Genomic DNA, 27,290 nt, shown 5'->3' with positions numbered 1-27,290 from the left:
GGTTGGTCATAGCTTTTCTTCCAAAGAGCAAGCGTCTTTTAATTTCATGGCTACAGTCACCATCTGCAGTGAATTTGGAGCCCCCCAAATAAAGTCTCTCACTGTTTCCATTGTTTCCCCATCTATTTGCCTTGAAGTGATGGGGCTGGATGCCATGATCTTAGTTTTCTGAATGCTGAGTTTTAAGCCAACTTTTTATTTTTCTCTTTCACTTTCATCAAGAGGCTCTTTATTTCTTCTTTGCTTTCTGTCATAAGGGTGGTATCATTTGCATATCTGAGGTTATTGATATTTCTCCTGGCAATCTGGATTCCAGCTTGTGCTTATCCAGCCTGGCATTTTTGCATGATGTACTCTGCATATAAGTTAAATAAGCAGGGTGACAACATATAGCTTTGACTTACTCGTTTCCCAATTTGGAACCAACCTGTTGTTCCATGTCCAGTTCTAACTGTTGCTTCTTGACCTGCATACAGATTTCTCAGGAGGCAGGTCGGGTGGTTTAGTATTTCTATCTCTTGAAGGATTTTTCACAGTTCGTTGTGATCTACATAGTCAAAGGCTTCGGCGTAATCAATAAAGCAGAAGTAGACATTTTTCTGGAACTCTCTTGCTTTTTCGATGATCCAACGGATGTTGGCAGTTTGATCTCTGGGTCATCTACCTTCTCTAAGTCCAGCTTGAACATCTGGAAGTTCTCAGTTCACAAACTGCTTCACTGACTGTGCTAAAGCCTTTGGCTGTGTGGATCACAACAAGCTGTGAAGATGAAGAGTTGTGTAGCACTCCACCCCTGCCTGCACAGCTGCCACTGGGAGTTTTCTCAGGGTTGAGGAGGGACTTGAAACAGCAGGTCTGTAAACGCAACCGAGAAGGGGTCCTGCTCCCTAGGAAAGAAAACAGGAACTAGTGGAAATGTGAAAGTCCCAGAGGCGTTGGTGGGGAGCAGCAGGGAGACAGAAGTGTCCCTCGGGTGAGGACGTCAGCGGCCTGGGTCTGCAGTCCCCTGCCATCCTGGTGTGGGAGGCAAGCGCCTGCTCCCCGCAGACCAGAGGAGGGGGCCTTGGGAGTTGGGTGTGTGTGTGTGTGTGGGTGGGACTAGGCTGGGGAGGACTCAGGAGGCTCCAGCCTCAGCCAGTCCGACTGTGTGCCTCTGGGGAGGGTCCCCAGCAAGATCCCAGAGGATCTTTGTCCAGGTCCAGGGTCCAGGCCATTGCGGCTGGGAGACCAGGTTGCCCAGGCGGGAATGAGCCTGGGGCTCTCTTGGCCGACTTGTCACTTGGACCTCTTCCGTGGGGTGGCGCCCTAGAGACAGCGGAAACGGGGGATCTGCCTCCTGCCGCACTTTGGCCCTGGGAGGGAAGACAGCAGGTGGACAGCGTTTTCTGGAGTGGGAGGAGGCAGGGTCCAGGGTTCACAGAGAAGAGCAGGAGGCCCATGTGGACCTCAACTGAGGTTCTCCACCCAAGACAGGGCAGAGTCAGCCCTGCCAACATCCAGGGTGTGGCTTCTCCACAGGACATACTCAAAACCAAGGCCCAGAGTGGGGCTGACTCTGAACAAAGTTCATAATCATAGACTTTCACACAACAAAGTGCATTTAGTAATATAAAGCTTATGAAAGCGACGTGTGTCGGAGGAAGCAAATTACCTGACGAGAAGCACAGTTCCACCATCCACGTGCTTGCTTGTGCAACCGCTCAGTCGTGTCTGACTCTTGGTGACCCCATGGACTGTGGCCCACCAGGCTCCTCTGTCCATGGGATTTTCCAGGTAAGGATACCGGGGTGGGTAGCCCTTTCCTCCTTTAGGGGACCTCCCCAACTCAGGGACTGAGCCTGCGTGTCCTGTGTCTCTTGCATGAGCAGGTGGATTCTTTACGACTGTGCCACCTGGGAAGCCCCTCTACCATCCACAGGAAAATAGAAATATCAAATATTAAACCCACTCTGCTGGTATCTTCCTGCATTTTTACTTGGTCGAGATAAAAATGTATACATGTTTACAGTTATGTCTTTTTCACTTAACAGTATAAGAGAAGCGTTTTCTTATGTTGTCCTAAACTCTGGTTTGAAAGCACCATTTTTAACGGCTGCTTAAGCAGCATGTGGATACACCATGTTTGCTCAGGTACTGCTCTACTTTTTAATGTGTTTATTACTTATCCTTCTATCTGGCTGTACTGGGTCTTAGTTGGGGCACGCAGGATCTTTCATCTTCGTGGTGGCATAAAGGATTTTTAGTTTTGACATTTGGGTCAGGGGTCTAGTTCCCTGACCAGGGATGGAACTCGGGGCCCTTGCAATGAGAGTGTGGAGTTTTACCACTCGACCACCAGGGAAGCCCTTTCCCTATTATTGATCATCTAAAGGGGTTCTCATGCTGCCCTGGTGGCTCAGCTGGTAAAGAATCCGCCTGCAATGCAGGAGACCTGGGTTTGATCCCTGGGTTGGGAAGATCCCCTGGAGAAGGGAAAGGCAACCCACTCCAGTATTCTGGCCTGGAGAATTCCATGGACTGTATAGTCCATGGGGTTGCAAAGAGTCGGACATGACTAAGCGACTTTCACTTTTGAGTGGTTTATACTTTTTGCTCAAAGGACATATTAATGCATATTTTCAATATTTTGGATTTTTGTTAGGATAGTTTAGGAGACGCTGCCTTTCCCACAGGGGCCTCAGGTGAGCAGCAAGGCTGCTGGATCCAAGAAGAGGCAGCGTCTCTGGAGTGTTGAAACTGGGAATGCCAAAGGAAACCATGAGAGGGAGGGCAGCTTGCTGACGCTCGCAGTGACGTCTGAGTGGGGGACTAGTGCGCGCTGACTGTCCTGAGCAGGTTGAGTTAGGGTTAGGGTCCTTCCACCTTCCTCCTAGGGTTTGCCCGGTGCCTCAGCGGTAAAGAATCCGTCTGCCAGTGCAGGAGATGGCGGTTCCATCCCTCGGTCGGGAAAATCCCCTGCAGAAGAAAAATCCCCTTGCAGTATTCTTGCCTGGGAAAGCCCACAGACAGAGGAGCCTGGTGGGCTACAGTTCAAGGTCACAAAGAGTTGGACACGACTTAGTGACTAAACAACAACGACCTTCCTCTAGGAAAAGTGACCACGCTTCCCAGGCTTCCGTGCAGTGAGGTGTGGTGAGGTGACTAGCCAGGTGACTAACCACAGGCGGCCGGGATGCCCCTCCTTCGTCTTTTGCTCTCCTGGCCGTCTGCAGTGTTGTGATGTCTGGGGCTTGAGCAGCCATTTGGAACCATGCGGTGGATCCATGTGCTTTCGGTGACCAACGAGTTACTAACCGGTCCTGGTAGCACTGCCCCAGATGTCACTTGTGGGAGAGAGAGGCATACAGGCTGGTTTAAGCCGCTACTTCGCGGGGTCTTCTGTCACACGAATAACACATTTGTCCAGTCTCCTCCTCCAGAGTCTCACAGTTCTGTGCTGCCAGTTCCTTCTCTCACCTTTGCCACCTCAGGGTTCAGTCCCTGCTGCCCTCACAGTCTGCCATGGGGTCCCCCAAACAGACACGTGGGCGGGGCCGGGTTATCCCGGTGGAGCCCAGAGGAGCCTCACCCGCGGTCTGCTGCGTGGGTTGCCTGGGCTGCACAATGCTGTACTCCGACCTCCTGACCCCCGCCACACCGAAGTGGTCCCTGCTGTCCTCCAGCTGCCCCCGTGCTGCCCAGCATGTTCGCCTCTTCTCTCTCCTGACCCCCTGCCTTGCAGCCGTCAGAGCATGGACACCCTCCCTCCCTGTTGGGGGCAGTCCACCGTCCCCCAGGACAGTCTCCCTCAGGTGGCCCAGAGCTGCCTCCCGCTGCTGCCCTGACCACGGGTGGGGTACGGCCCCTCTCAGTCCTTCATTTCTGACCCCCCACCTCCTCCGGCTAGCAAGTGGCTCCAGGACCCCCGGGCTCCCCATCCTGGCCCTGGGGTGCACACAGCAGGGATTCTGGGTGGAGCAGACTGTTTTCTTTCTGGGGTCTGTCTCATCTTCCATCGTCCCGGCCCCACTTTCTCCCCCAAGGGACTCGACACTAGACTTGGAGGGTGGGAGGCTTGGTGCCCCAGAGGGGCCTGGGGACGGTGCGTCCAGGCGTCGTCAGGAAGAGTGAAGGGAGCAGGGAGCAGGGTTATGGGAGCCGCTCCCCTCCCCCTAAAGGATGCCGATCTAAAGCTTACGGCAGGGGAACGCCCCTCTGCAGGTGAGCTGAGAGCCTCCGGTGAGCCCGGAGGCCCCGAAGGTGTCCCGGGCCCCGGGGCTTGGGGGAGGGGTGTGCCTTCTGGCCGGCGGGCACGGGCCGCTCCCGAGGGCGGCACAGGGACCCGAGGACGAGGAGGGCGGGGAGAAGGGAGGGGTGAGTCCCACGCGGAAGTCAGGTAGGACCGCTGGGCGGCCTCCAAGCCACACTCGGGTTCCCAGCGGCGCTGGGGCTGCCTCGCCTCGGGACCCTCCGACCCTGAGCCCAGCGCGACCACCGGCATGCGGGTGAGTCCGCGCGAGGCCACGCCCGCCGGGACAGGCCCCGGCCTCCCGCCCCTCCCGCCTCCGTCCCCGTCCCCTGCAGAGCGGGAGGGGGCCGGCAGGGGGTCGTGTCCCCCCGCTCCCCCGGGGCTGGGGCAGGACGGAAGAAAGGGCTTGCCTCCTGCGCCGGGAGCCCCGGGGAGAGCGGGGTCAGGTGGGGGGCGTGGCCACCCCCGGGCGCTGAGCCTGGAGCCGGACCCCAGACCTCGCGGCTCCGTCCGGCGGGCAGGGGGCTGGAGAGACCCAGGGTGGCCGGCAGGGCCCTCCGCTCCTGGGGGTTCTGCCTGGGCGGGGGTGGGAGTCGCTGAAGGCTGCTGGATTCGGAATCTGGGGGCAGAGCAGGAGAGCGTCCGGGAGGACTTCCTCTCTTTCCTCCGCCAGGGACGAGGTCTCGAGGCCCGGGCAGCCGTGGGTGGCCGGGAGGAGACCCGAGCTGAGGTGGAGAGCGAAACCCGCCTCCCCGTCGCCCTCCTCCGGGCGCTCCCAGGTGTGGGCCAGGCAGGCGGCCTCGCACTCCGCCTCGGCCATTCCAGGGCTGTGGAGCCTTGGCAGCTGAGGCTGGTTCCCAGGCCAGCCCTGTGCTGGGGGGAAGGGAGCCTGGGGCTGGGGGAGGAGGGGGCCTGGGGATGGGGTTGGGGGGTGTGGAGGGAGCTAAGGCAAGAAAATCAGCCTTTGGGTAAAGACAGACACAGACAGCAGAGAGCTCCGCCCCAGCCGGATCTGAGCATCCCCTTCCCCTGCCCAGATCCCTTCCATTTCCCACCCCCCACTCCTGGCCCCAGCTGCAGTCCAAGCTCCGCCGCTGCCTGTGCAGCCCTCCGGTCTCAGTTCAGTTCAGTCCTGTCCGACTCTGTGACCCCATGGACTGCAGCATGCCAGGCCTGCCTGTCCACCACCAACTCTCAGAGCTTGCTCAGACTCATGTCCTTTGAGTCGGTGATGCCATCCAACCATCTCAACGTCTGTCATCCCCTTCTCCCACCTTCAGTCTTTCCCAACATCAAGGTCTTTTCCAGTGAGTCAGTTCTTCACATCAGGTGGCCAAAGGATTGGAGTTTCAGCTTCAGCATCAGTCCTTCCAATGAATATTCAGGACTGATTTCCTTTAGGATTGACTGGTTGGATCTCCTTGCAGTCCAAGGGACTCTCAGGAGCCTTCTCCAACACCACAGTTCAGAAGCCCTCTGGTCTAGCTTCTGCTAACTGCTGGTCTCACCTCCTGGCGGCTGCCCTCAAGCCCGTTATGCTTCTGCAGAGCTGAAGTGCTGAGCACCAAGGCTTTATGCTGTCAAGTCCCAGAGTCTCTGTAGCAGGTTCTTGGACACCAGCTGTGTGCTGCCCCTCAGGCCCTGTCCACACTACCAGGGCAAGCTCTGGGCTGCCTCCCCTGCCAAGCAGGTACCTGCCTCTCCAGGCCCGTGTCCACTCACGCTGGGCACTGCCCGTGAGGGCTGCACTCACAGCAGGCCGCATCTGGGGTGGATGACCAGACAGACATGTGATCTGACAAACGAGATGGATGGACAGTGGGAGGCATGGTGGGAAGGAGGGGCCCAAGGCGGGAGGAAGGCAGATGACAGGACTTTGAAGACAAGGGAGCCGGGACTTCCCTGGCGGCCCGGTGGTTGGGACTTGGTGCTTCTGCTGCAGGGTGCATAGGTTTGATCCCTGGTCAGGGAGGTGAGATCCTACATGTTTCATGGTGTGGCCCCCGAACGATGAGGAAACAGAGCCAGGTGGGGGATCGCACGTGTGGGCAGGCCTCTCCATGTCTGAGCTTGGTGCTGGGGTGGGCGGTCCCTTTGCTGAGTGATGAAACCACTGCTTGCTGGTAGGGCCTAGCCAGGGGGCCGTGGGGTGCTGGCTGGGCTGTGGTGTGACCCTAAGCCTGAGGCGGGCCATGAATGGTGCGGGGAGGCCCCTGCCTGCTGCGTGTGGCTAGGGTGACGTCGTGTGCTCCAGGTAGGCTGCCCGGCCAGAAGGGTCGGGAGCTGCGGGGCAGGCACACCCGCACAGCAGTCCCCGTGCCCTGCCGGGACCTGCAAGCTGCCTGGGGATGGACAGACAGAGTGTGGATCCCCAGGCCTGGCCCCCACGCCTGGGCTGGTCTCCCGGGGAGCTGCAGCCTCTAAAGAACTCAAGCAGGCAGTGGGTGGATCGACTGGGGCTCTGGCCTGGACTCAGTCCTGGGCCTGGCCTACTGGGTGCGTGGCCTGCAGGGAGTGGGGGCTGGAAGCCCCAAGGGAGGACAACGGAGAGCCGGGTGCCTGGAACCTCCCCCGTCCATGTGCGCAGACTTGCTGGGGACCTGCACGTGGTGGGGCTGGGACCCCCCAAGGCCAAGCGGGCCCGGGGAGCCTCTGACCCTGCCTGGGGTCTGGGAGCCTGATGGGCACACATGGCTTCCTGGAGGTGGGGCCTGGTGGACGGGGACAGCAGAACCCCCAGATAGCTCGCCTCAGGTGCACCAAGCAGTCAGGTTGGCTGGAGGTGGGGGTGACTTTAGGGGAGCCTGGTTCTAATCCGTGAAGGCCTCTCTCCCTGGAGGACAGGTGGGCAATGGACAGCCTGATCCTGGAGCCTGGGGCCCAGGCAGCTGGCCTGGGGATGGGGCCACTGGGCACACAGCGTGTGGGCACCAGACGTCCGGACGTCGAGTGTGGGGTGGCTTGACAGGACGGGGCAGGGGACTTAGGCCTGGCTGCTGCTGCTCCTGCACCTGCCGGCCCTTTCCCTGGGGGAACCAGGTCATGACCGGGGTGGGGCTGTGTCCCAGTGATGGGGGACAGTGCCCGTGGGACCCCTTTGGTCCAGGTCACACAGCAGCCTCCAGGGAAGGCTGACTCCCCTTTTCCAAGAGGCTCTGGGTAACGCCCCAAAGTCATGTGATGTCTCTGGGGAAAGAGAGCTGCCCCAGCCTCATTTCTGGGGCCACTTGAGGGTTAGCCTCCAGCTGCTGCCTTTGGGAGTCCCTCGGGGATGGTCCTCCCCAGGCTCCCTCCTCCCATCTGGATCCCTGTGCTGTCCCTCCCCACCCGGGGACCCCGTCTCCCCACCCAGGTACCCTGTCTTCCCGCCCTGGGGACCCCATATCCTCACTCAGGTACCCCATCTCGCCACCCGGGGACCCCATCTCCCTACCCCAGGTACCCCATCTTCCCGCCCCAGGGACCCCGTCTCCCCAGCTGGGACCCCATCTTCCCGCTGCTGGTCCTGCCCACTCTTCAGCCTCAGGCTCACGTGAGGTAGCCTCTCTTTTCAGCCTCTGTGGGCCTGCCGGCGAGGGACCCTCAGAGGGTCGTCCTGCAGGGGGTCCAGGCCCAGCAAGCGTAGGCCTCCTCCTGGGTCCGAGTTCGAGTACGTGAGGACCCATTTCACTCACGAATTTGTCCCACATGACGCTTCGCTCCTACAGTGGGCAAGTCACAGGACTGGCTGCTGGTGACAGAAATGTACCAGCGTCCCTCGTCCCCATCTACGTGAGACCTGACTCCCTTCGCTGAGACAGGCGCCTCAGCCCAGAGCGCACGCGCACAGACCGGCCTGAGGAGGTGGCTTTCTCCTCTGGCCCTGACCCCACTGCGGATCCGAGGGCTCGGATGCTGCGGGGTTGGAGCTGGGGCAGAAGGGGGCAGGCCTGCGGACGGGGTGAGCGCCCCCCAGGAAAGCGGGACAGAGGGCGGGGCAGGGGCTGCACCGCGGCACAAAGACCCTGGCGTCCCGTGCCCCGGAGCTGGCCGTTTTGTGGCTGAGACAGAGGGGAGAGAGGGGGCAGACCCAGGCCTGGTTCTGGACCCAGTAGTTCCGGGTGTGTCTGGGGTGGGGAGTTGGGGTCGAGTCCTGGATTTAGTGAAACAAAATAAAAAACAGGTCCCCAGTAAGCTGAATTTCACACACACAACAGTATTTTTTTTTTTTTAGTATAGGTTATGTCCCATGCAATAATTGGGACATACTTATACTAAATGGTATTTATTGTTTATCTGAAATTCAAATGTGATGGGTGGCCTCCGTTTTCTCTGGCAGCCCTCAAGGGCAGACTGGCTGGAGCAGTCCAGTGAGGCTTTCTGGAGGAGGCACGAATGCGCAGGGAGGAGAAGGGGAGCGGTGGGGGCAGCGCAGGGCAAGGGCTGGCCAGGACGCTGAGCAGCTGCGATGCCTGGGGGTGGGGGTAGGGGGTTGCAGGCTTGTGAGCCCGGCGGGGCTGCCCAGAGGCAGTAGTGGGTGGTGGGCTGGCGGCGGGCCCACGGTGGGATGGGGAGCCACCAGGCCCTTCAAGGAAGTCAGGGGGCTCAAGCTGACACAGCTCTCAGTTCCCCCAGGCCCTCATCCCGAGCTTCCTGTCCCTCCCGGGGTCCCCCATGCTCCCTGGGGAGCTGCCGATGGGACACGGCTGGCGGCCTCTCACTGGGCACACGGCCTGGCCAGCCCTTTGCCGGGGCTGCAGGATGCTGCCCGCGTTGCGTCAAGCCCCCCAAGGCTGGGAGAGGTGGGTTCTTGCCTGAGGGCACAAAGCCTCAGCACCTGCTGGGCGCTTGGCTCCGGAGGTGGTGTCTTTCCCCCGCCTCAGCCCCCGGGGGTTCCCCCTGATGACCCACCTGCCTGTCTGCCCTGGTCCCCCATCTCCTTTGTCCCCCACTCCCTTCAGCCCAGTGGCTCTTCCAGAGAAGGGGCCCTGGGTCACTTTGTCTCAAGCCCTCCTAGCCTGCTGTCTGCTCTTTGGGAATCAGTGAGGCCTTAAGACACCCCTCCCACCTGGATGCCAGTCCCAGCATTTTCCACTCCCCCACTCCTGTGTGTGCTTAGCCGCTTGGACCCTGTGCGGCCCCATGGACTGTAGCCCACCAGGCTCCTCTGCCCATGGATTTCCCAGGCAAGAGTACTGGAGCGGGTTGTCACTTCCTCCTCCCGGGGATCTTCCCAACCCAGGGGTGGAGCCCACGTCTCCTGCATTGGCAGGCAGGTTCTTTACCACTGTGCCACTTGGGAAGCCCCCGACTGCTACTTGCGCAGTTTTTGCAAATCTGTAAGTTTTCCTAAAGTGTCACAAAGACAGTGCAGGGCCTGCCGTGCCTGTTGCCTGGGGCGCTGGTGCAGGTGACGAGCCTGACTCGGCCTGGACTCACGTCACCGGCTTTTCAAGTGTATCATGCAGGCCCCCCACGGCATCATCGCCACGTCCCCACGGCCCCTCCCGTCTGTGATGGCCTCTCCGTCCCCCTTGTCCTTGGCTGCCTGACTCCGGGGTCTGCTCGCTGGGGCTCTCCTCCTGCTGGGATGGGGCCGTGGGCTTTGGGGACCACGGGCTGCTGCGTGCCATCGCCTGGGCCGTCATCTCCCGGGTTGGGGGCCTCTGCCAGGGTCTCCTCTGTAAAGTGGCTGGTTTTCTGTTTCATACTTCCCTTGTTAGTCGCTGAGTCCAGGCCAGCCTCAACAGGGAGGATTTCACCTCCCGGAGGGAGGAACATAGAAGGACGTGTGTTCGTTAGTGAAAGTGAAAGTGTTAGTCACTTGGTGTCTGACTCTTTGCCACCCCATGGACTGTAGCCCACCAGGCTTCTCTGTCCATGGGATTTCCCAGATGAGAATACTGGAGTGGGTTTCCATTTCCTTTTCCAGCGGGTCTTCCTAACCCAGGAATCAAACCCACGCCCCTGTGTCTCCTGCCTTGGCAGGTAGATTCTTTACCACTAGTGCCACCTGGGAAGAAAACTGATGAGACTTTGGATTATTTCCACAATTTTGGTATGAAATATGCTAGTGTGAGCGCCTTTGTGTGACTCCAAAGGGGGCCAGGGGGCAGGTCCGCGAGGTTTCTCAAATTCAGGCACCAAGGCGTGCACAACAGCAGCACATGGGGTCCTGCTGAGTCACCCTGGCTTTTTTTTTTTTTTACACATAGCTTATTTTCAATATTGTATGATTTTCAGGTGATTTACAGTATTATGTTACATTCAATATTTTTATAGATCACCAGGGTGTTTTTTTTGGTCGCAGTGTGCTTGCAGGGTCTCAGTTCCCTGACCAGGGACTGAAACCGGGCCCCAGCAGTGAAGGCGCCGAGTCCTAACCACCAGGCTGCCGCCAACTCCCACACCTGGATGGTTCACACTGTCTGACTGTAAAATGTTTGCTGCCAAATGGGTGGACGGTGATGCCTCCTTGGTCACCTAGCCTGCATTTTCCAAACGGTTTCACGTTCGAGTTCCATGTTTTCACCTTCTGGGTGCTCCTCTTCTGTGAAGTGTCCATTTGCATCTTTGGCCCATTTTCACTGGACTGCCTGCCTTTTCTTATGAATTCAGGGTGCTCTTTGTATGTTTCCAAACAAACCTTTGCCGGCCATTTGTGCTGCAGCCTCAGCGTGCACGTGGCCCCACCAGAAACCATCCCTTTGGTGCCAGAGCACCCAGCCTGGGAGGCGCTCTATTGTGGCAAAGAGTGCCAGCCTCTGTTCCGCATGTGCTTCACCCCCAGGGAGAAGAGAGTCTCAGGATCCTGGTGCCGACGGAAGGTGAGAGCCTTCCGCTGATGGACATCAATACTTGTGAGGTGAGCTTCCGTGAGCCCCTCCTGGGCCTGGTCCCGCTCCCCCACGCCCTGCACCCGGCCTGCTCTGGTCGCCAGCCCTGGGCCCCGTGCCTCTTTCCTCTAGGCCGAGGCCCCTGAGCTATGGGACTATGTCTTTGTGGTCGATCGTCGCACCCAGAGAAACCCCGGGCAGGTCCAGAGGCAGCGGCAGTTCTTGGAAGAGCTTGAGAACCAGGGCTTTCGCTACAAGGTGGGAGGGCCGAGGGCCCTGCCTGGGTGCAGCAGTCACAGGCGGCTGGGTGGGTCCCAGGAAGGAGTCTGGGGAGGTTGCCTGTGGCCTCATGCCAGAGTCGGAGGGGACAGACTATTGGCCTTGGATGAAGGGGGAGGGTCCCAAGGTGGAGCAGAGGGTCCCATGCTGCCCCCAACTCTCAGGCAATGGAGGACCAGGAGAAGGAGTTCTTCGGGATCCGAGCTGACAATAGGATGTTTGACCGGTACTGGAGACTTACGGAGACCGAGGACACTGTCCCCAGAGGGGAGCTGTCCAGGCCAACTTCCATCCGAGCCACCAACAGGTGGGAGGCTGGCCCACGCGGGGCCAGGTGGACCCCTGCCCACCTACATGGGGGTCCAGACAGGCAGCAAGGCTCCCAGGTGTGGTCCTGGGGCAGAGGCCACAGGGGGCAACCATCTGTGCCTTACTTACCATGCCTGTAATACTGGAAAATGTGCTTGAAGGTTACATCTGTGACTGTGTCCCCAGATGCAGACCAGAAGCCAGCCTTAAAGGGCGGGTGGCATTTGGAGAGGCTGGCAGGACTCTCCTGGTTGTCCCTCCTGGGTTCTGAGGTCGTCTCCCTGGATTCACTCTCCACTTCTTTTCTCCAGACTGAATGCCCTTCTCTGGACATCTGTCCCTGCCTCCCAGGCACCCCACACCTCCTCTCTCTCTCTAGGAACCTGCTTCTCCCCACTCTGATCCTTAGCCCACCAAGCCAGTCCACCTGCCCTCCCCACACCCTGCCTCCAGCACCTTCCTGGTCCTAGCCCCAGCCCTCTGAACTCAGCTGGGGCCAGTCAGGGAGGTCAACAAAGAACACTCTGGGAGTCTGGATATGAGGCAATGGAGGGGGCTTCCTGGGAGCTCAGAACTGGCTGGTTTGGGAGGACACATGCGTAGAGGCACCTTGTCGGGGCCTGGAAGGAGCAGGCTGTGGGGAGGGCCCTGGGACACTTGGGAGGCTGTGTCTCATAGGAGGTGTTCCAGAGGAGCAGGATCAGATGTCTGGATGTGCCACCTCCTGGCTGTGTGGCCTCGGCCAAGTTAACCCTCTCTGAGTTTCAGTCTCCCATAGGCAAAATGGCTCACAGGGTGTAAAGAGGATTTATTTGTGCACATAAAGGGTGTGCTCTGAACATGTTGGGGCTCCAGGTGGGAGGTGTGATTGGAGGTGGGGAATCCTGGAGGAAGCTGGATGGCCGATTGTAGGGCTGAGCATGGGGCCCTGGGACGAGAGAGACCACCCTGAAGGCGGCCCACCTTGCAACCATGGTACAGCTGAACCCTGGGAGGATTCGAGGAGCTGTGCTCCCAGATGAGTCCTGGATTCTGAGCTCTGGTCAGGCAGTCCTGGCTAGTGGTCTGGGGGTTCTGCCAGGTTGAAGAGGGGCCTGGAACCTGGCCAGACAGAGGACCCTCCTGAACCAGCTCTTGTGTTCTAGAATCCGAATTGTCGACTTTGTCCTGAACAGCAAGATGGCAGCAGGTGGTAAGGACTGGATGGGCAGGTGGCCTGTGCCGCAGCCCTCCAGGAGGGGCGTCGCATGGGGAGAACGGGACAGGGTCCTCCCTCATCCCCGCCCCTTCTGACCCGAGAACCCCTCTGACCACCAGACACGCTCCAGGATTTGGTGAAGGATGGGGTCTTTGAGGCCGGGTTCCCCCTGCACAAGGTGAGGGGTGGGCTGGCTGGGAGAGGCCCTGAGGGCAGGACTTGAGGCAGGAAGCTCTCACTGTGTCTCACCTGTGCCCAGGGGGAAGAACACCTAAAGAAGAAATGGGCCCGGTGGAGAAGCATGTTCCAAAGGCAGCCAATTAGTGATATCAGGTACTACTGCCCTCGCGGACACACCTGTGCCCCCCGCAGGCAGGCTGCCCCTCTGTAGATACATCCATGCCTCCAGCAAACAGCTGTCTGGCGAACCATTCAGACATACATTTAGATGTCCTCGGTACACTCCTTGCCCCCAGCATGGCAAGCTTCACCCAGGCGTTGGCCGTCACCCCTGGTGGGAGTGGCCCTGACGGGACGCTGTGCCCGTAGGGACTACTTTGGAGAGAAAGTGGCTCTGTACTTCGCCTGGCTCGGCTGGTACACTTACATGCTGGTGCCCGCCGCAGTGATAGGCCTCATCGTCTTCCTGAGCGGGTTTTCCCAGTTCGAAGCCAGCCAGATAAGGTGGGCGGGGCCAGGGAAGGGGCGGGACTGAAGCTGTTGGTGGGCGGAGTCAGGGAAGGGGCGGGCCTGAAACAGGGTGGGTGGGGTCATGGAAGGGGCGTATCTGAAGCTGAGGGTGGGCGGAGCCAGGGAAGGGGCGGGACTGAAGCTGATGGTGGGGCAGAGTCAGGGAAGGGGCGGGCCTGAAACAGGGTGGGTGGGTTAATGGAAGGGGCGTATCTGAAGCTGAGGGTGGGGTGGGGCCAGAGAAGGGGCGGGACTGAAGCTGAGGGTAGGGCAGGGTCAGGGAAGGGGCGGGACTGAAGCTGATGGTAGGGCGGAGTCAGGGAAGGGGCGGGACTGAAGCTGAGGGTAGGCGGAGTCAGGAAAGGGGCGGGCTTGAAGCTTAGGGTGGGTGGGGCCAGGGAAGGGGCGGGACTGAAGCTGAGGGTGGGCGGAGTCAGAGAAGGGGCGGTCCAGGGAGGGGCCCCTCCAGGGTCCACAGGAAAGCCCGGCAGCCAACTCGGTCCCTGCGCCCTCAGCAAGGAGATCTGCAAGGCCCACGACATCTATATGTGCCCTCGCGGCGACCACAACCGCAGGTTCCAGCGGCTCTCAGACACCTGCGCCTATGCCAAGGTTTACGCGGGATGGAGGCGGGCCCAGCGGGTCCTCCCGGGGAAGGGGAGGCCTGGGCCGGGGGCTGGGGCGAAGGCCACCCCAGCCCAACGTGCCCCTCCCTCTAGCTCACCCACCTCTTTGACAACGAGGGCACCGTGCTGTTCGCCATCTTCATGGCGCTGTGGGGTGAGTCGCGCGGACCTGGGGCCCCCTGAGCAACACACGTAGACACGTCCCTGAGGCCTCTGCTTTCTGGCGCAGCCACCGTGTTCCTGGAGCTGTGGAAGCGGGAGCGAGCCCGAGTGGTCCTGCAGTGGGAGCTGTACGGGTGGGACGAGGACCAGGTGAGGCTGACCGGCGGCTGGCTCGGGCCCTGAGAGGCTGCTGAGTCCAAGGGGTTCCGTGTCCAAGGGCTTCCCGTCGAAGGTTCCCATGTCCAAGGGTTTCCTGTGTCCGAGGGGGTGTCTGTATCCAAGGGCTTCCTGCTTCAAAGTTTCCTGTGTCCGAAGGGGTTCCGTGTCCGAGAGGTTCCACGTCCCAGGGGTTCCGTGTCTGAGTGGGTTCAGTGTCCAAGGGGTTCTTGTGTCTGAGGGGGTCCTCTGTCTGAGGGAGGGTCCCAGGCCCCAGGGGGTTCTGCATCTGAGGCAGTTCCGGCATCTGAGGCCAGTTGGGTGCCTTCCACAGGAGGAAATGGCTCTGGGGCTCATAAGCTGCCCAGACTACCAGCCGCAGCTGCACCAGCACTCCTACCTGCGGAGCACCGTCATCCTTCTCCTGTCTCTCTTGATGGTACTCCTGGGCTCCCGTGGCTGGGCTGGAGAGCAGCTGGGGCAGTTCCCTGAGCCCCGCCGATCCTGCCTCCACCCCAGATCTGCCTCATGATCGGCATGGCCCACGTCCTGGTGGTCTACCGAGTCCTAGCTGCCGCCCTCTTCAACTCGGCCTTGCCCTTCCTGGGGGAGCAGGTGACCACGGCTGTGGTGGTGAGCGGGGCCCTGGTCCACTATGTGATCATCCTCATCATGACCAAGGTAGGGGTCGGGGCAGGGGAGGGTGTGGGGCAGGCTGCGGCTCCGCCCAGGTCCAAGGTGAGCCCTGTCTCCCCTCCTGCAGATCAACAAATATGTGGCCCTGAAGCTTTGTGACTTTGGTGAGAGAATGGCTTCTCTGGGAGAGGATTCAGGGTGGGGGTCTTGGAACCCTGGGGTGGGGAAATGGGGCCCATGAGAGGCCAGAGCATCCTGCCTGGGAGACAGGTGAGGGTCCCAGGTGACCCCAAGTTTTTAGGATATGGACAGGCTGGGCGTGGGCTGTCATTGGGGGGAGAGACGGGGGAAGGATGGCCCCACATCTCATTCCAGAGAAACCCAGGACCTTTTCAGAGCGAGAGAGCAAGTTCACTATCAAGTTCTTCACTCTGCAGTTTTTTGCTCACTTCTCCTCCCTTATCTACATTGCCTTCATCCTGGGCAGGTAAGGGCCACCGGCTCTCACACCCTCCCTCTAACTTCTTTCTCCCACCTTGGAAAGGGAAACACATGTTCTTTTTAATTTTTAAAATGAATCAAGCTCAGAACACATGGAAACCTAATACAGAAAAGTGTGGAAGAAGTGCACAGTCTACCCCCAACTGTCCAGTTCACGTCCCCAGAGATGACACTGTTTGTTGCATCTCCCCAGATATTTTTACACATCTGAGCACACACAAACACGCCTGTCTTAAAATTCTTCTGTGTTTGTTTCGGCTGTGCTGTGCCCTTGTTGCTGTGCACATGTGTGATCTGAGGCTGCTCTCTAGTTGCGGCGTGAGGGCTTCTCCTTGCTGTGGCTCCTGTCGCCAAGCGTGGGCTCCAGGCACACGGGCTTCAGTGGTTGCGGTACACCAGCTTCGTTGCCCTGTGGTGGCGCGTGGAATCTGCCTGGACCAGGGACTGAAACTGTGTCCCCTGCGTTGGCAGGCAGATTCTCAACCACTGTGCCACCAGGGGAGTCCCAGATACACCTGTTGACGTAAGTGGTTAGTCATGTAAATTATCCTCTCTGCCTTACCCTGAAAGCACACAATGGGTATCTTCCATGTCCGCAAGGGTGGTGAGGCTTTGTTTTTAAAACCATACATGAGCATTCCTTTGAGAGATGTTCTTGAATTTATGTAACCACATCAGTTGGTGGACATTTGGGTTAATCCCAGTTTTGAGCTTTGTAAGTAAAGTGGCGGTGGGCATCTCATATACCAGGCTCAGGCACACACTTGCCCTCACCTTCCAAATTAGTGAAGTTAACATTTTGATTCAATCAACAGACATTTTCTTGTCTTTTCGGAAGAAAATAATTGCTCCATGTGGTCTCTGTGTTTGCTCAACTTTTGTAAGTTGCATTGTTGTTGTTCAGGCGCTGTCATGTGCGATTCTTTGTGATCCCCGTGGACTGCAGTGTGCCAGTCTTCCTGTCCTTCACCACCTCCTGGGGTTTGCTCAGACTCATTAACTCCGAACTCTCTAGTGGAACTTTGAAAACAGAAAACCCCTCCCAGTTCATTCAAAGACATCGTGAGGTCCTTGGAGAGGCCTTCCGTCTGTCCCCGTCTCCGGGCGCTGCTTGGCCTTCCCATCCTGGTGAGCCCATCCCCCTCTGCCAGGGAGGACCCCAAGTTTTCCAGTGGCTTCCTGAGAAAGGGTGCGCAGGAGATCATCTGTGCTGAGCTCCTCTGTATTGAGGACCTGACCGAGCGACTGCTAGAGACAGGACGCTAAGTTGGGTGTGGTTTTCCTCAGACTCGAGGGATAGCTTTGTTGGCTTCCAGTGTTCCGTCCCACGGACCTGACGGCAGCGCGACTCCGACCCTCTGCGTCTTCTCACTATCCTCCACCTCCGGAAACTTCTTAGCAGTGTGACTCGGTGGCTCCTTCTCACTGCACGTTGCTTCAGTACTTCACGCCTCTCTTCCACACCAGCATCTCTGTCTCTACTGGACGGTCTCCACCACCACGCAGATGTGCCCGCGTCTCCCTTTCAAACACCCTTCTCCCTGTCGTGCCGGGTTCCTGGCGTCCCCAGCCCGTGCTTCTCCCGCCCCACACCAGGGCCACCTCTGGCCACTGACTGCTGCCCTTCTCCTGGCCTCTAAAGAGCACTTGACCCAGAACCCTGGTCCCTCAGACCCCGCTCTTGCCTTGCTCCCTCTGCTTCTGCCCTGCCCTGTCTCAACTCCTGTGCTGGCCAGGTATGCAGAATCCATGCTGATCAAGTGGAAAGAAATTACCCGGTGCTCGCTGGGCCTGGAGCCTCAGGTCCTTCCGTTTTAGTGATTTTCTGATGTGTCTGATAGCCCCCTCCTTTGGTTCCCTCTCTTCCCGTCTGGTAAATTCTTTTTGTTTGGAAATCAGATCTTCTGAATTGATCATCCAATTTTCTTCGCTTTTTCCTTCCATCCTTGTCCCAGTTTCTCAGAAGTTTTCTTTGAATGCATCACTTCTGCTTATGTTCTTAATTTCAGAGCACTCCTTTCGATGTTTCAGGGTCTTTACAGCTGCCTCTTCGTGTTACCTGGACACCAGGGTTTCTCTTGTCTGAGAATGTGGCCTCTTTTCCTGCTACTCTGCGTTGCTTCTGTTCCTTGCAAGTGTTTTACGCTCTTTGTTGATTGGTCTCTGATTCTGGTGTTAGAGACTGTCCTTAGATGTCTTTTATTCACGAACACATGTCTTTAATTGAGAAAGGTATGTGCCAGTGTGCTCTGGACCACGTGTCCCCTGGTGGGGCCTTTTGCTCTGTCTGTTCCCGAAGGGGAATCCCTGGTGTCCTGCCTGGAGGAAGGAGGATGCCTTTGGTATGCTGGGAGCCCAGCTGGGGGAGGGACAGCGTGGGGTCTCGGTGTCCATTGGCTCAATCCTGAGATCTGAGTCTTTGGTTGTTCAACCTCCTGGAAGTATCTCTGTCTTTTTGCTTGTGTGGGGGGATTAGAGGTCAGATAGGAGGCCCAGGGGTTCAGCCAGGCCTGCATCCCATCCAGCGGGTGCCCCCGGCCCACCAGAGGGGCCCAAGTCCTGGGTGCTCCGGGCGAGGTGGGGCTGCCGGCTGCTCGGACGTCAGCCCCGCAGTTTCGATCCAGCAGGATGTGTCGAGTGGGCTGCAGGCCTCTCCAGGTCCCTCCCAGCTCTGAGGTGATGCCTGGCCGTGGGTGTCGGCAGCCATTTCCATTGAAAGCTGGGAGTGCACGTTTATGTGGAGATGAGCATTGCTAAAGCAACCTCCAGAAACCCTGAGGTGACTCACAGAGACACGCGCTCTGCGTGTGTGCATACCCCCTGCTGATCTGATGAACAGAGGCTTCTCATCTTTCAAGATGCCTTATTAAAACCTATTAGTGAGAATCCACCTTCTTCCGAGATATTTATTGGTCATTAAATTTCCGTTTCTATAAACTGTTCATATCATCTGAGCATTTTCGTAATCTCAAGATCAAATGGATTCTCTTTTGACGTTATCAGTTTCTTAAAATCATGTCATATTTTACTTTGCTTCTTATTTGACCATTTCTTTGTCGTAGAGCTCTTTATTTTTCCTATTGTTTCCAGCTGCCTTTTCCCCCTTGCGTGTCTATGGCAAACTGTTTGTTGCACGGAGTCCCTTTGTCCATGGGACCCTCCTTGGGAGCCCTGCCTTATCCCACACTGGCCTGGTTGCTCTCTGCGCCTCCTGTACATCTGTCTTCTTGGGACTTGGGTTAGGACCATCATTTCCTGATTCCCAAGCCTCCTTCTTTCTTGATTTTTGCTTTCATTTATTCTGAGAAGGTATATTGGAGAGGTAAATTTTCTGAATTCTTTTATGTCTCAAGGTGTCATGGTCTACCTTGGCACATGTTTGATATGGCTGGGTAGAGAAGTCTAACTTCAAAACAGTTTTCCCTTCTAGAACTTCAAAGACATTGCTCCTTTGTCTTTGAACATGCAAAATGAATGATGAGAAGTGTGCAGAAAATCTGATTTTTGTTTTTTCCTAGTTGACCTAGATTTTTTCCCCTCTGGTAGAGGGATCTTCTGTTTAAAGTTAAGGTCTTCTCTTTAAGCAGGGGGACACTCAGGGTGAGTCTTTTCTTCCTGCACTGTGCTGGGCAGTTGTTGGCACCTTCCGATGAAAAAACCATGTCCTGCTTAAGCTCAGTAAATTTTCTTCTTTTTAATCTCAGGTTTTTTTAAAAAACCTCCCCTTGCTTCCTCTTTATGCGAGTCCTGGTCCTCGCGGGCTGTCCCCTGTGCCTCTGCCTTTCTCTCTCATGTCGTCCGTCTCTCTGTCTCACACTCCTCACGCGTCTGCCTTTTTCTCTCATGTCGTCCGTCTCTCTGTCTCACACTCCTCACGCGTCTGCCTTTCTCTCTCATGTCGTCCGTCTCTCTGTCTCACACTCCTCACACGTCTGCCTTTTTCTCTCATGTCGTCCGTCTCTCTGTCTCACACTCCTCACGCGTCTGCCTTTCTCTCTCATGTCGTCCGTCTCTCTGTCTCACACTCCTCACACGTCTGCCTTTTTCTCTCATGTCGTCCGTCTCTCTGTCTCACACTCCTCACACGTCTGCCTTTTTCTCTCATGTCGTCCGTCTCTCTGTCTCACTATCCTCATCTGGGAAGGTCGTTTCACTTTGTCTTTTTTGCCTTCTGTTGTTTTCTTCTAAGAATTTAAGACAAAGTCTTAATTTTTAAGAGATTTTTGGTCTTTTGTTACCCTTAGAGTGTCCTTTTCTTGTTTCCATAGACACAGTACTTTCTTGAAGATGTCAATGTTCTTTTTTCCCCTTAAGTTTTTTCTTTTAAGTATTTGGCTGCACCACGTCTTCGTTGCGGCCTGTGGGATCTAGTACCCTGACCAGGGATTGAGCCTGGGTCCCTGGGACTGGGGGCTCGGAGTCCTAGCCGCTGGGCCACCAGAGAAATCCCATTTCCTTTCCTCATCTCATTTCCTAAAGGGTCCATCTTCCTGTTCCTTTACCGCAGTCTTTCTCTGTTATACAGCTGCTTTTCCTCACGACTGAAGATTTGCAGCCCTCCACTGACTTTGGATAACGAAGGACTCAGTTTATTTTCCCTGGCAGGATGGAATATGTCTTTATAATAATAACTCATGTCACGGACGCTCACACATTCTATCCTAAGTCATGTTCGTCAACTCTAATCCGCACAACAGCCCTATGGGGTAAGGACTCTAAACCCCATTTCACAGATGGGTTGACGGAGAAGTTAAGAAGCTCTCAGGGTCACATCGTCAGCAGGCGGAGGAGCAGACGAGGCCCGACTCGGTTCCTCCTGTGTGCTGTCCTTGCACACTGTGCTTCCGGGTGAGGAGGCGAAAGCCTAGGCGATCTCTCGTGTTCCTATGAAGGCAGTTTCCAATATTTTTAAACACTCAGATCTTTGATCCACAGGAACTGGTTCTGCTGCAAGGGGCACGGGAGGGAAGCTTGTTTTGTTTCCAAGTGACAGCCAGCTGTCCCCAAACCATCTGCTGACTGTTCCATCACCACCACCACCTTCTGCACACGCCAAGTCCCATCACTTGCCTGAATGTTTTGCTCTTTCTGTGAATTCTGATCATTTTAGTCTAGTATCTTACTGTGTAATTATTACTCTGTTATGCTTTACTATCAGATAGGACTAGCATTAATTTTCTTTTTCTCTTCTTTTTCACTTTTCCTTTTTTGTAGTTATTTACATGTTTATTCTTCTAGGTGAACTTTAATTTTTGTCAAACTCCATCAAAATTCTGTGGAGTTTACCTTAGGATTGCAGGGAAATTATACATTCTTTTAGGGAGAACCGACATACATACTGTATTAATTTTCTTTTACCACAATTTAGTGGCTTTAAACAATACACATTATGGACAGTTCTAGAGGCCGAGTCCAAAAAGGGTCTTGCTGGACTAAAGTCACAGTGTCAGCAGGGCTGCGTTCTGTCTGGAGACCCTCGGGGAGAATCCACACTGCTGTTTTTTTCAGCTTCTAGACGCTGCCTGATTCCATGGCTCCTGGTCCCTTCCTCCTGTGTCTGCAAAGCCAGTGGTGTCAGGCTGAGCCCCTTTCATTTTGTCATGTCTCCAACTCTCCTCTTTCCTCATTTAAGGACTCTGGTGATTAAAATGGGCACACCTAGATCACCCAGGATTCTCTGTCCATTTTAAGGTCAGCTGATTGGCAACCTTAATGCTGCCATGTCATATAACATAAGCCAGGAATCATGATGTGGACGTCCTTGGGGGCCTGTCGTTCTATCTGTCTCAAGCAGGCAATCCTCATTTTTTGTATCAAAGACAAGGCTTCTCTATTCAAGTCTTGTTTTGATGTTCTTTAGCTGTCATGTGAACTCTGCTCTCAGTTCAGTCGTTCAGTCGTGTCCAACTCTTAGTGATCCCATGGACTGCAGCACGCCAGGCTTCCCCGTCCATCACCAGCCTCCAGAGCTAGTTCAAACTCATGCCCATCAAGTTGGTGATGCCATCCAAGCATCTCATCCTCTGTCGTCCCCTTCTCCTCCTGCCTTCAGTCTTTCCCAGCATCGTTTTCTTTTCTAATGAGTCAGCTCTTCGCATCAGGTGGCCAAAGTATTAGAGTCTCAGCTTCAGCATCAGTCCTTCCAATGAATATTCAGGAGTGATTTCCTTTAGCATTGACTGGTTGGATCTCCTTGTAGTCCGAGGGACTCTCAAGAGTCTTCTCCAGTAACACAGTTCAAAAGCATCAATTCTTCAGCACTCAGCTTTCTTTATAGTCCAACTCTCACATCCATACATGATAGTTGGAAAAACCATAGCCTTGACTAGACGGACCTTTGTCAGCAAAGTAATGTCTCTGCTTTTCAATATGCTGTCTAGGTTGGTCATAGATTTTCTTCCAAGGAGCAAGCATCTTTTAATTTCATGGCTGCAGTCACCCTCTGCAGTGATTTTGGAGCCCCCCAAAATAAAGTCTGTCACTGTTTCCATTGTTTCCCCATCTATTTCCCATGAAGTGATGGGACTAGATGCCATGATCTTCGTTTTCTGAATGTTGAGTTTTAAGCCAACTTTTTCACTCTCCTCTTTCACTTTCATCAGGAGGCTCTTTAGTTCTTCTTCGCTTTCTGTGTCATCTGTATATCTGAGGTTATGAATATTTCTCCTGGCAATCTTGACTCCAGCTTGTGCTTCATCCAGCCCAACATTTTGCGTGATGTACTCTGCATAGAAGTTAAATAAGCAGGGTGACAATATATAGCCTTGACATTTTTCTTTCCCAGTTTGGAACCAGTATGTTGTTCCATGTCCAGTTCTAACTGTTGCTTCTTGACTGGCATACAGATTTCTCAGGAGACAGGTCAGGTGGTCTGGTATTCCCATCTCTTGAATTTTCCACAGTTCGTTGTGATCCACACAGTCAAAGTCTTTGGCGTAGTCAATAAAGTAGAAGTAGATGTTTTTCTGAGTAGAATTAGATGTTTTTCTGGAATTCTCTTGCTTTTTTGATGATCCAACAGATGTTTGCAATTTGTTCTCTGGTTCCTCTGCCTTTTCTAAAACCAGCTTGAACATCTAGAAGTTCATGGTTCACATGTTGTTGAAGCCTGGCTTGGAGACTTTTGAGCGTGACTTTGCAAGCGTGTGAGGTGAGTGCAGTTGTGCGGTGGTGTGAACACGCTTTGGCATCGCCTTTCTTTGATTGGAATGAAAACTGACCTTTTCGAGTCCTGTGGCCACTGCTGAGTTTTCCCAATGTGTTGGCATACTGAGTGCAGCAGTTTCACAGCATCATCTTTTAGGACTGGAAATAGCTCAACTGGAATTCCATCACCTCCAGTAGCTTTGTTTGTAGTGGTGCTTCCTAAGGCCCTCTTGACTTTACAGTCCAGGATGTCTGGCTCTAGGTGAGTGATCACACCACCTATCACGACGTTATCTGGATCACGAAGGTCTTTTTTGTACAGTTCTTCTGTGTATTCTTGCCACCTCTTCTTAATATCTTCTGCTTCTGTTGGGTCCATACCATTTCTGTCCTTTATTTTGCCCATCTTTGCATGAAATGTTCCCTTGGTGTCTCTAATTTTCTTGAAGAGGTCTAGTCGTTCCCCTTCTATTGTTTTCCTCTATTTCTTTGCATTGATCACTGGGGGAGGCTTTCTTATCTCTCCTTGCTATTCTTTGGAACTCTGCATTCAGATGGGTATGTCTTTCCTTTTTCCCTTTGCCTTTCGCTTCTCCTTTCTCAGCTATTTTTAAGGCCTCTTCAGACAACCATTTTGCCTTTTTGCATTTCTTTTTCTTGGGGATGGTCTTGATCACTGCCTCCTGTACAATGTCACGAACCTCCATCCACAGTTCTTCAGGCACTTTGTCTATCAGAGCTAATCCCTTGAATCTGTTTGTCACTTCCACTGTATAATCGTAAGGGGTTTGATTTAGGTCATACCTGAATGGATTAGGTGGCTCAGACGGTAAAGCGTCTGTCTACAATGTGGGAGACCCAGGTTCGATCCCTGGGTCGGGAAGACCCCCTGGAGAAGGAAATGGCAATCCACTCCAGTACTATTGCCTGGAAAATCCCATGGACAGAGGAGCCTGGTAGGCTACAGTCCAGGGGGTTGCAGAGTTGGACACGACTGAGCGAATGTTATTCTTACCCTTGAATGGTCTAGTGGTTTGTGTGTGCGAGCATGTGCCCACAGGCGTGTCTGGGCACAAGGCTCACATCCGGCCGCTGCTCACCTGTGGGGCAGGTCTGCTTCCTTCCCCTCCAGGGCCCATTGCGCCCCGATTCCCACTCTTGTCCTGCCACCTCCCTCAGCCTGGCTGTCCTTCACAGGATCAACGGTCACCCCGGGAAGACGGTGCGCCTGGCGGGGCTGTGGAAGCTGGAGGAGGTCAGCCTGTCCCGGGTGCCCTGCTGCCCTCTTCCCGAACTGCCCTCTCTCCTGGCCTCTCCCAGTGCCCCGTGCGCATGCGCACCTCCCACCCTTGTCCCTGCAGTGCCACCTCAGCGGCTGCATGATGGACCTGTTCGTGCAGATGGCCATCATCATGGGTCTGAAGCAAACGCTCAGCAACTGCGTGGAGTATCTGAAGCCGTGAGGACCCCCTCCCCTCCGGGCGCCGCCCACCGCAGGGAGTCCGGACCCCAGGACGCCCCGCCCCCCGCCCCGCCCCCTGCTCCTCCCGGTTCTCCACCCGCTTCTCCTGCCCCTAGGTGGCTGGCGCACAAGTGTCGCTCCTTGCGGGCCCCGTCTCAGGACCCCGAGCTGGGCCACTGGCAGCGCAACTATCGGCTGAACCCAGTCTACACCTTCAGCCTGTTCAACGAGTTCATGGAGATGAGTACGCGGGGTGGGGCTGGCGGCCGAGGGGCTGGCGGAGGGGCTGGCGAGGACGCGCAGGGTGACCGCTCCCGCCCGCAGTGATCCAGTACGGCTTCACCACCATCTTCGTGGCTGCCTTCCCGCTGGCCCCGCTGCTCGCGCTCTTCAGCAACCTCGTGGAGATCCGCCTGGACGCCATCAAAATGGTCCGGCTGCAGCGGCGCCTGGTGCCACGCAAGGCCAAGGACATCGGTCAGGGGCCGGCCAGGGGCGGGGCGGCCAGTGCGCCAGTCTCCCTGGAACCCCAGCCCTAAGCCTTGCGGGGCAAGAGGGGCCCTCACCCCGCGGTGGCCCCCAGCCCTTCCCAGGGTCTGCCTGGGTTGGGGGTTGAGCCCAGGCCCCAAGAAGACGAGGGGCTGGCATGCCCCCACTGCCCCCCACCCCCAGTCGGGTTGAAGGGCCAAAGCCACTGGGAAGCAGATACAAAAAGGCTGGACTCTGAGAGCAGGAAGCTGGGGGAGAGATGTCCAGCAGCTGGGGGCAGGGACTCGGTCACCTCGGCTGGCCTTGCCAGGGCAGATGGGGTCAGGGATGAAGCAAGGAGATGGAGTATTGGACAAGGCAGCAGGAGAGAGGAAGGCCTCCATCCCAGGACCAGTAAGGGGGTCTGCCCCTGCCCTGGGTGGGGGAACCTAGGAGGCAGAGCAGGCCTGGGGGCAGCTGAAAGGTTCAGGCATAACATGGGGGATGGAGACCTGGGCCCCTCCCTGTCCATGTCAAGAAGCAGGGTGCAGGAGAGTGGCGTTTGCCCTCTGCTGGCCTTGGCCAAGACTGTCCTCATCAGGGGCCTGGCAGTCGCCACAAGCATAAGTGTGACAAAGCCCTTGGCCATCCGGGCTCCCAGCCTTGGGGAATCAATGGGGCCAGGGGAGGAGGCTTGTAGGCAGACTGGGCCTCTCTCCCTTCTGTGGCCCAGGGACCTGGCTGCAGGTGCTGGAGATCATCGGTGTGCTGGCGGTCATTGCCAATGGGATGGTCATCGCCTTCACATCCGAGTTCATCCCCCGTGTGGTGTACAAGTACCGCTATGGCCCCTGCCGGAGAGGGGCCCAGTCTGAAGTCGAGTAAGGGGACGCTGCCACACAGCCCCTGGGGGAGTCTCAAACTGTCCAGAGGCCCCTGCAAAACTGGCCCCACCCCAGGGGAGCCCAGGGCAGGGCTTGATGCTCCCAGTTTCTCCTGGGGTGGTTGCTCCCGCCCTGTGCCGACCTAGAGACCCTGGGTACAGCCTGGGAATGCAGACTGGACCCTAGGAGGGCATTAATGTCCCAGAGCTAGCCATTTCCTGAGCAAGCGCTACGGGAACGACTCCCCTTCCGAAGTCAGACGCTTTGTAGGGTCTGCACACTGTCCTCATCCAGCTCTTCCAGCCCTGTGGGGGGCTGGGTCTCCAGGGGTCTCTCCCAGGAAGGCTCCCCCAGCCCCTGCGAGTCCCTTCAGCCTCCCCGAGGGCCCGTCTCCCATGTACAGAGGTGAAGGAGAGGGTCTGCACTGTGGCCCACCCTGACGGCCCCCACCACGTCAGGCCAGATTCGAGCCGGCACCCCGGAAGCCTGAGGGGCCACACCAAGCTCCTGTCCTCTGCCCACAGCTGCTTCACCGGCTATGTCAACCACAGCCTATCTGTGTTCTACACCAAAGACTTCCAGGATCCTGCCAAAATCGAGGGCTGGGAGAATGTGACCGAGTGCAGGTTTGGACCCCCACCCCCTGTGAGCACCCTTTGAACTCCTGACCCCTGACCTCATCTGCTCCCTACCCCAGGTACCGGGACTATTTCTCTGCTCAGGACTCCAACTTCTCAGAGCAGCAGTGGTTCCTCCTGGCGATCCGCCTGGCCTTCCTCATCCTCTTCGAGGTGAGTCAGCACGGCAGGGACCCTGGAGTGGGGCAGCTCTCTGACCCTTGGCGCCCCTGTGCAGCCCTCCTGACCTCCCCTCTCTGCCGTCCCCAGCACGTGGCTTTATGCATCAAGCTCATTGCGGCCTGGTTTGTACCCGACGTCCCGCAGTCTGTGAAGAACGAAGTCCTGAAGAAGAAGTACCAGAGACTGGAAGAAAAAAGGTGGAGAGGCGGGGCTGGCTGGGAGCAGGGAGGGGCTGGGGTGGGCCCACTCAACCCCTTTCCTGCCTCCAGCTGCAGCCCCAAGAGCACAGACGTGTAGGGGACCTGGAGCAGGTGGTGCCTGGAGGCCCACGACTCAGGAGCTGCCACCACGGCCTCCCACCCCAGCCTGGCTGGCTGTGTGTGGGGAGCTTTAAGAAGACCTGAGTGTGTGGGGGGGCCCTGGGAGCCCCTGTGTGTTTGGGGTGTCTGCGAACTGCACCCTTGTCCGTGCTCTGTGAGGCCTGTTCCATGTGTTAGGTCTCAGGCTTGGTACTGCCTGACTTGAACTCTCAGTGACTCCTGCCGGCCCTAGAAGGGGAGGGCGGGCAGGGCAGAGGCTCCTGCACAGCCACAGTGCCGGGGGGCTGGCCCCTTTCCTGGGCTGCCCTCTGACTTCTGGGCCCCAGATCTTGCCCCACCCCCTGGCTCCCTTCAACCAGCAGAATTTTCTAGAATAAAATAAAAATTTTCTGTAGATTTCCGGGTCTCTCTGATGGATTATGTCTGCCCTCAGGGCTAGCAAGGTTATACTCAAAATCCTTTCACATGCTAGCAAGGTTATGCTAAAGATCCTTCAAGCTAGACTTCAGCAGTACGTGAACTGAGAACTGCCAGATGTACAAGCTGGGTTTTAAAGAAACAGCGGAACCAGAGATCAAATTGCCATTTGCTGGGTCATTAAGAAAGCAAG

At 56.5% G+C, this 27,290-nt stretch overlaps 1 protein-coding gene across 10 annotated transcripts; it reads left to right on the top strand.

Moving 5' to 3' along the window:
- Positions 1-1,602: 1,602 nt before the first annotated feature.
- On the top strand, positions 1,603-27,076 carry ANO9 (anoctamin 9). 10 transcript variants are annotated; one of them, XR_015157442.1, is made up of 25 exons: positions 1,603-1,773; positions 10,998-11,072; positions 11,176-11,301; positions 11,487-11,629; positions 12,777-12,823; positions 12,949-13,007; positions 13,089-13,162; positions 13,379-13,513; positions 14,035-14,131; positions 14,239-14,299; positions 14,375-14,457; positions 14,798-14,902; positions 14,983-15,144; positions 15,227-15,263; positions 15,475-15,586; positions 16,072-16,123; positions 23,944-24,001; positions 24,108-24,205; positions 24,325-24,452; positions 24,533-24,685; positions 25,410-25,557; positions 26,085-26,186; positions 26,258-26,351; positions 26,448-26,557; positions 26,630-27,076. XR_015157442.1 is itself a non-coding variant. In XM_086383370.1 (24 exons), the coding sequence occupies exons 1-24, from the start codon at positions 1,618-1,620 to the stop codon at positions 26,655-26,657; spliced, it is 2,391 nt and encodes a 796-aa protein (XP_086239496.1). In that variant the 5' UTR covers positions 1,603-1,617; the 3' UTR covers positions 26,658-27,076. The 10 variants fall into 10 exon arrangements, 7 of the variants coding, with proteins under 7 accessions (XP_086239496.1, XP_086239493.1, XP_086239494.1 ...); XM_086383370.1 differs by lacking the exon at positions 16,072-16,123; XM_086383367.1 differs by having other exon boundaries at positions 24,108-24,452.
- The last annotated feature ends 214 nt before the right edge of the window (positions 27,077-27,290 follow it).

The sequence above is a fragment of the Bos grunniens genome, chromosome 29, assembly GCF_055505025.1.
Source record: "Bos grunniens cultivar Pamir isolate PY7600 chromosome 29, Bosgru_T2T1.0, whole genome shotgun sequence".
Taxonomy (NCBI): domain Eukaryota; kingdom Metazoa; phylum Chordata; class Mammalia; order Artiodactyla; family Bovidae; genus Bos; species Bos grunniens.
The sequence above is the reverse complement of the archived record's forward strand: the minus strand, read 5'-3'. Positions and strand labels throughout refer to the sequence as shown.

Bases quoted from the DNA above. Each gene is read 5' to 3' on its own strand.
- ANO9 (XM_086383367.1), top strand. From the start codon at position 1,618: ATGAAAGCGACGTGTGTCGGAGGAAGCAAATTACCTGACGAGAAGCAC. The intron at 11,630-12,776 runs GTGGGAGGCTGG...CTTGTGTTCTAG, and splicing joins TCCATCCGAGCCACCAACAG to AATCCGAATTGTCGACTTTG. The intron at 26,352-26,447 runs GTGAGTCAGCAC...TGCCGTCCCCAG, and splicing joins CCTTCCTCATCCTCTTCGAG to CACGTGGCTTTATGCATCAA.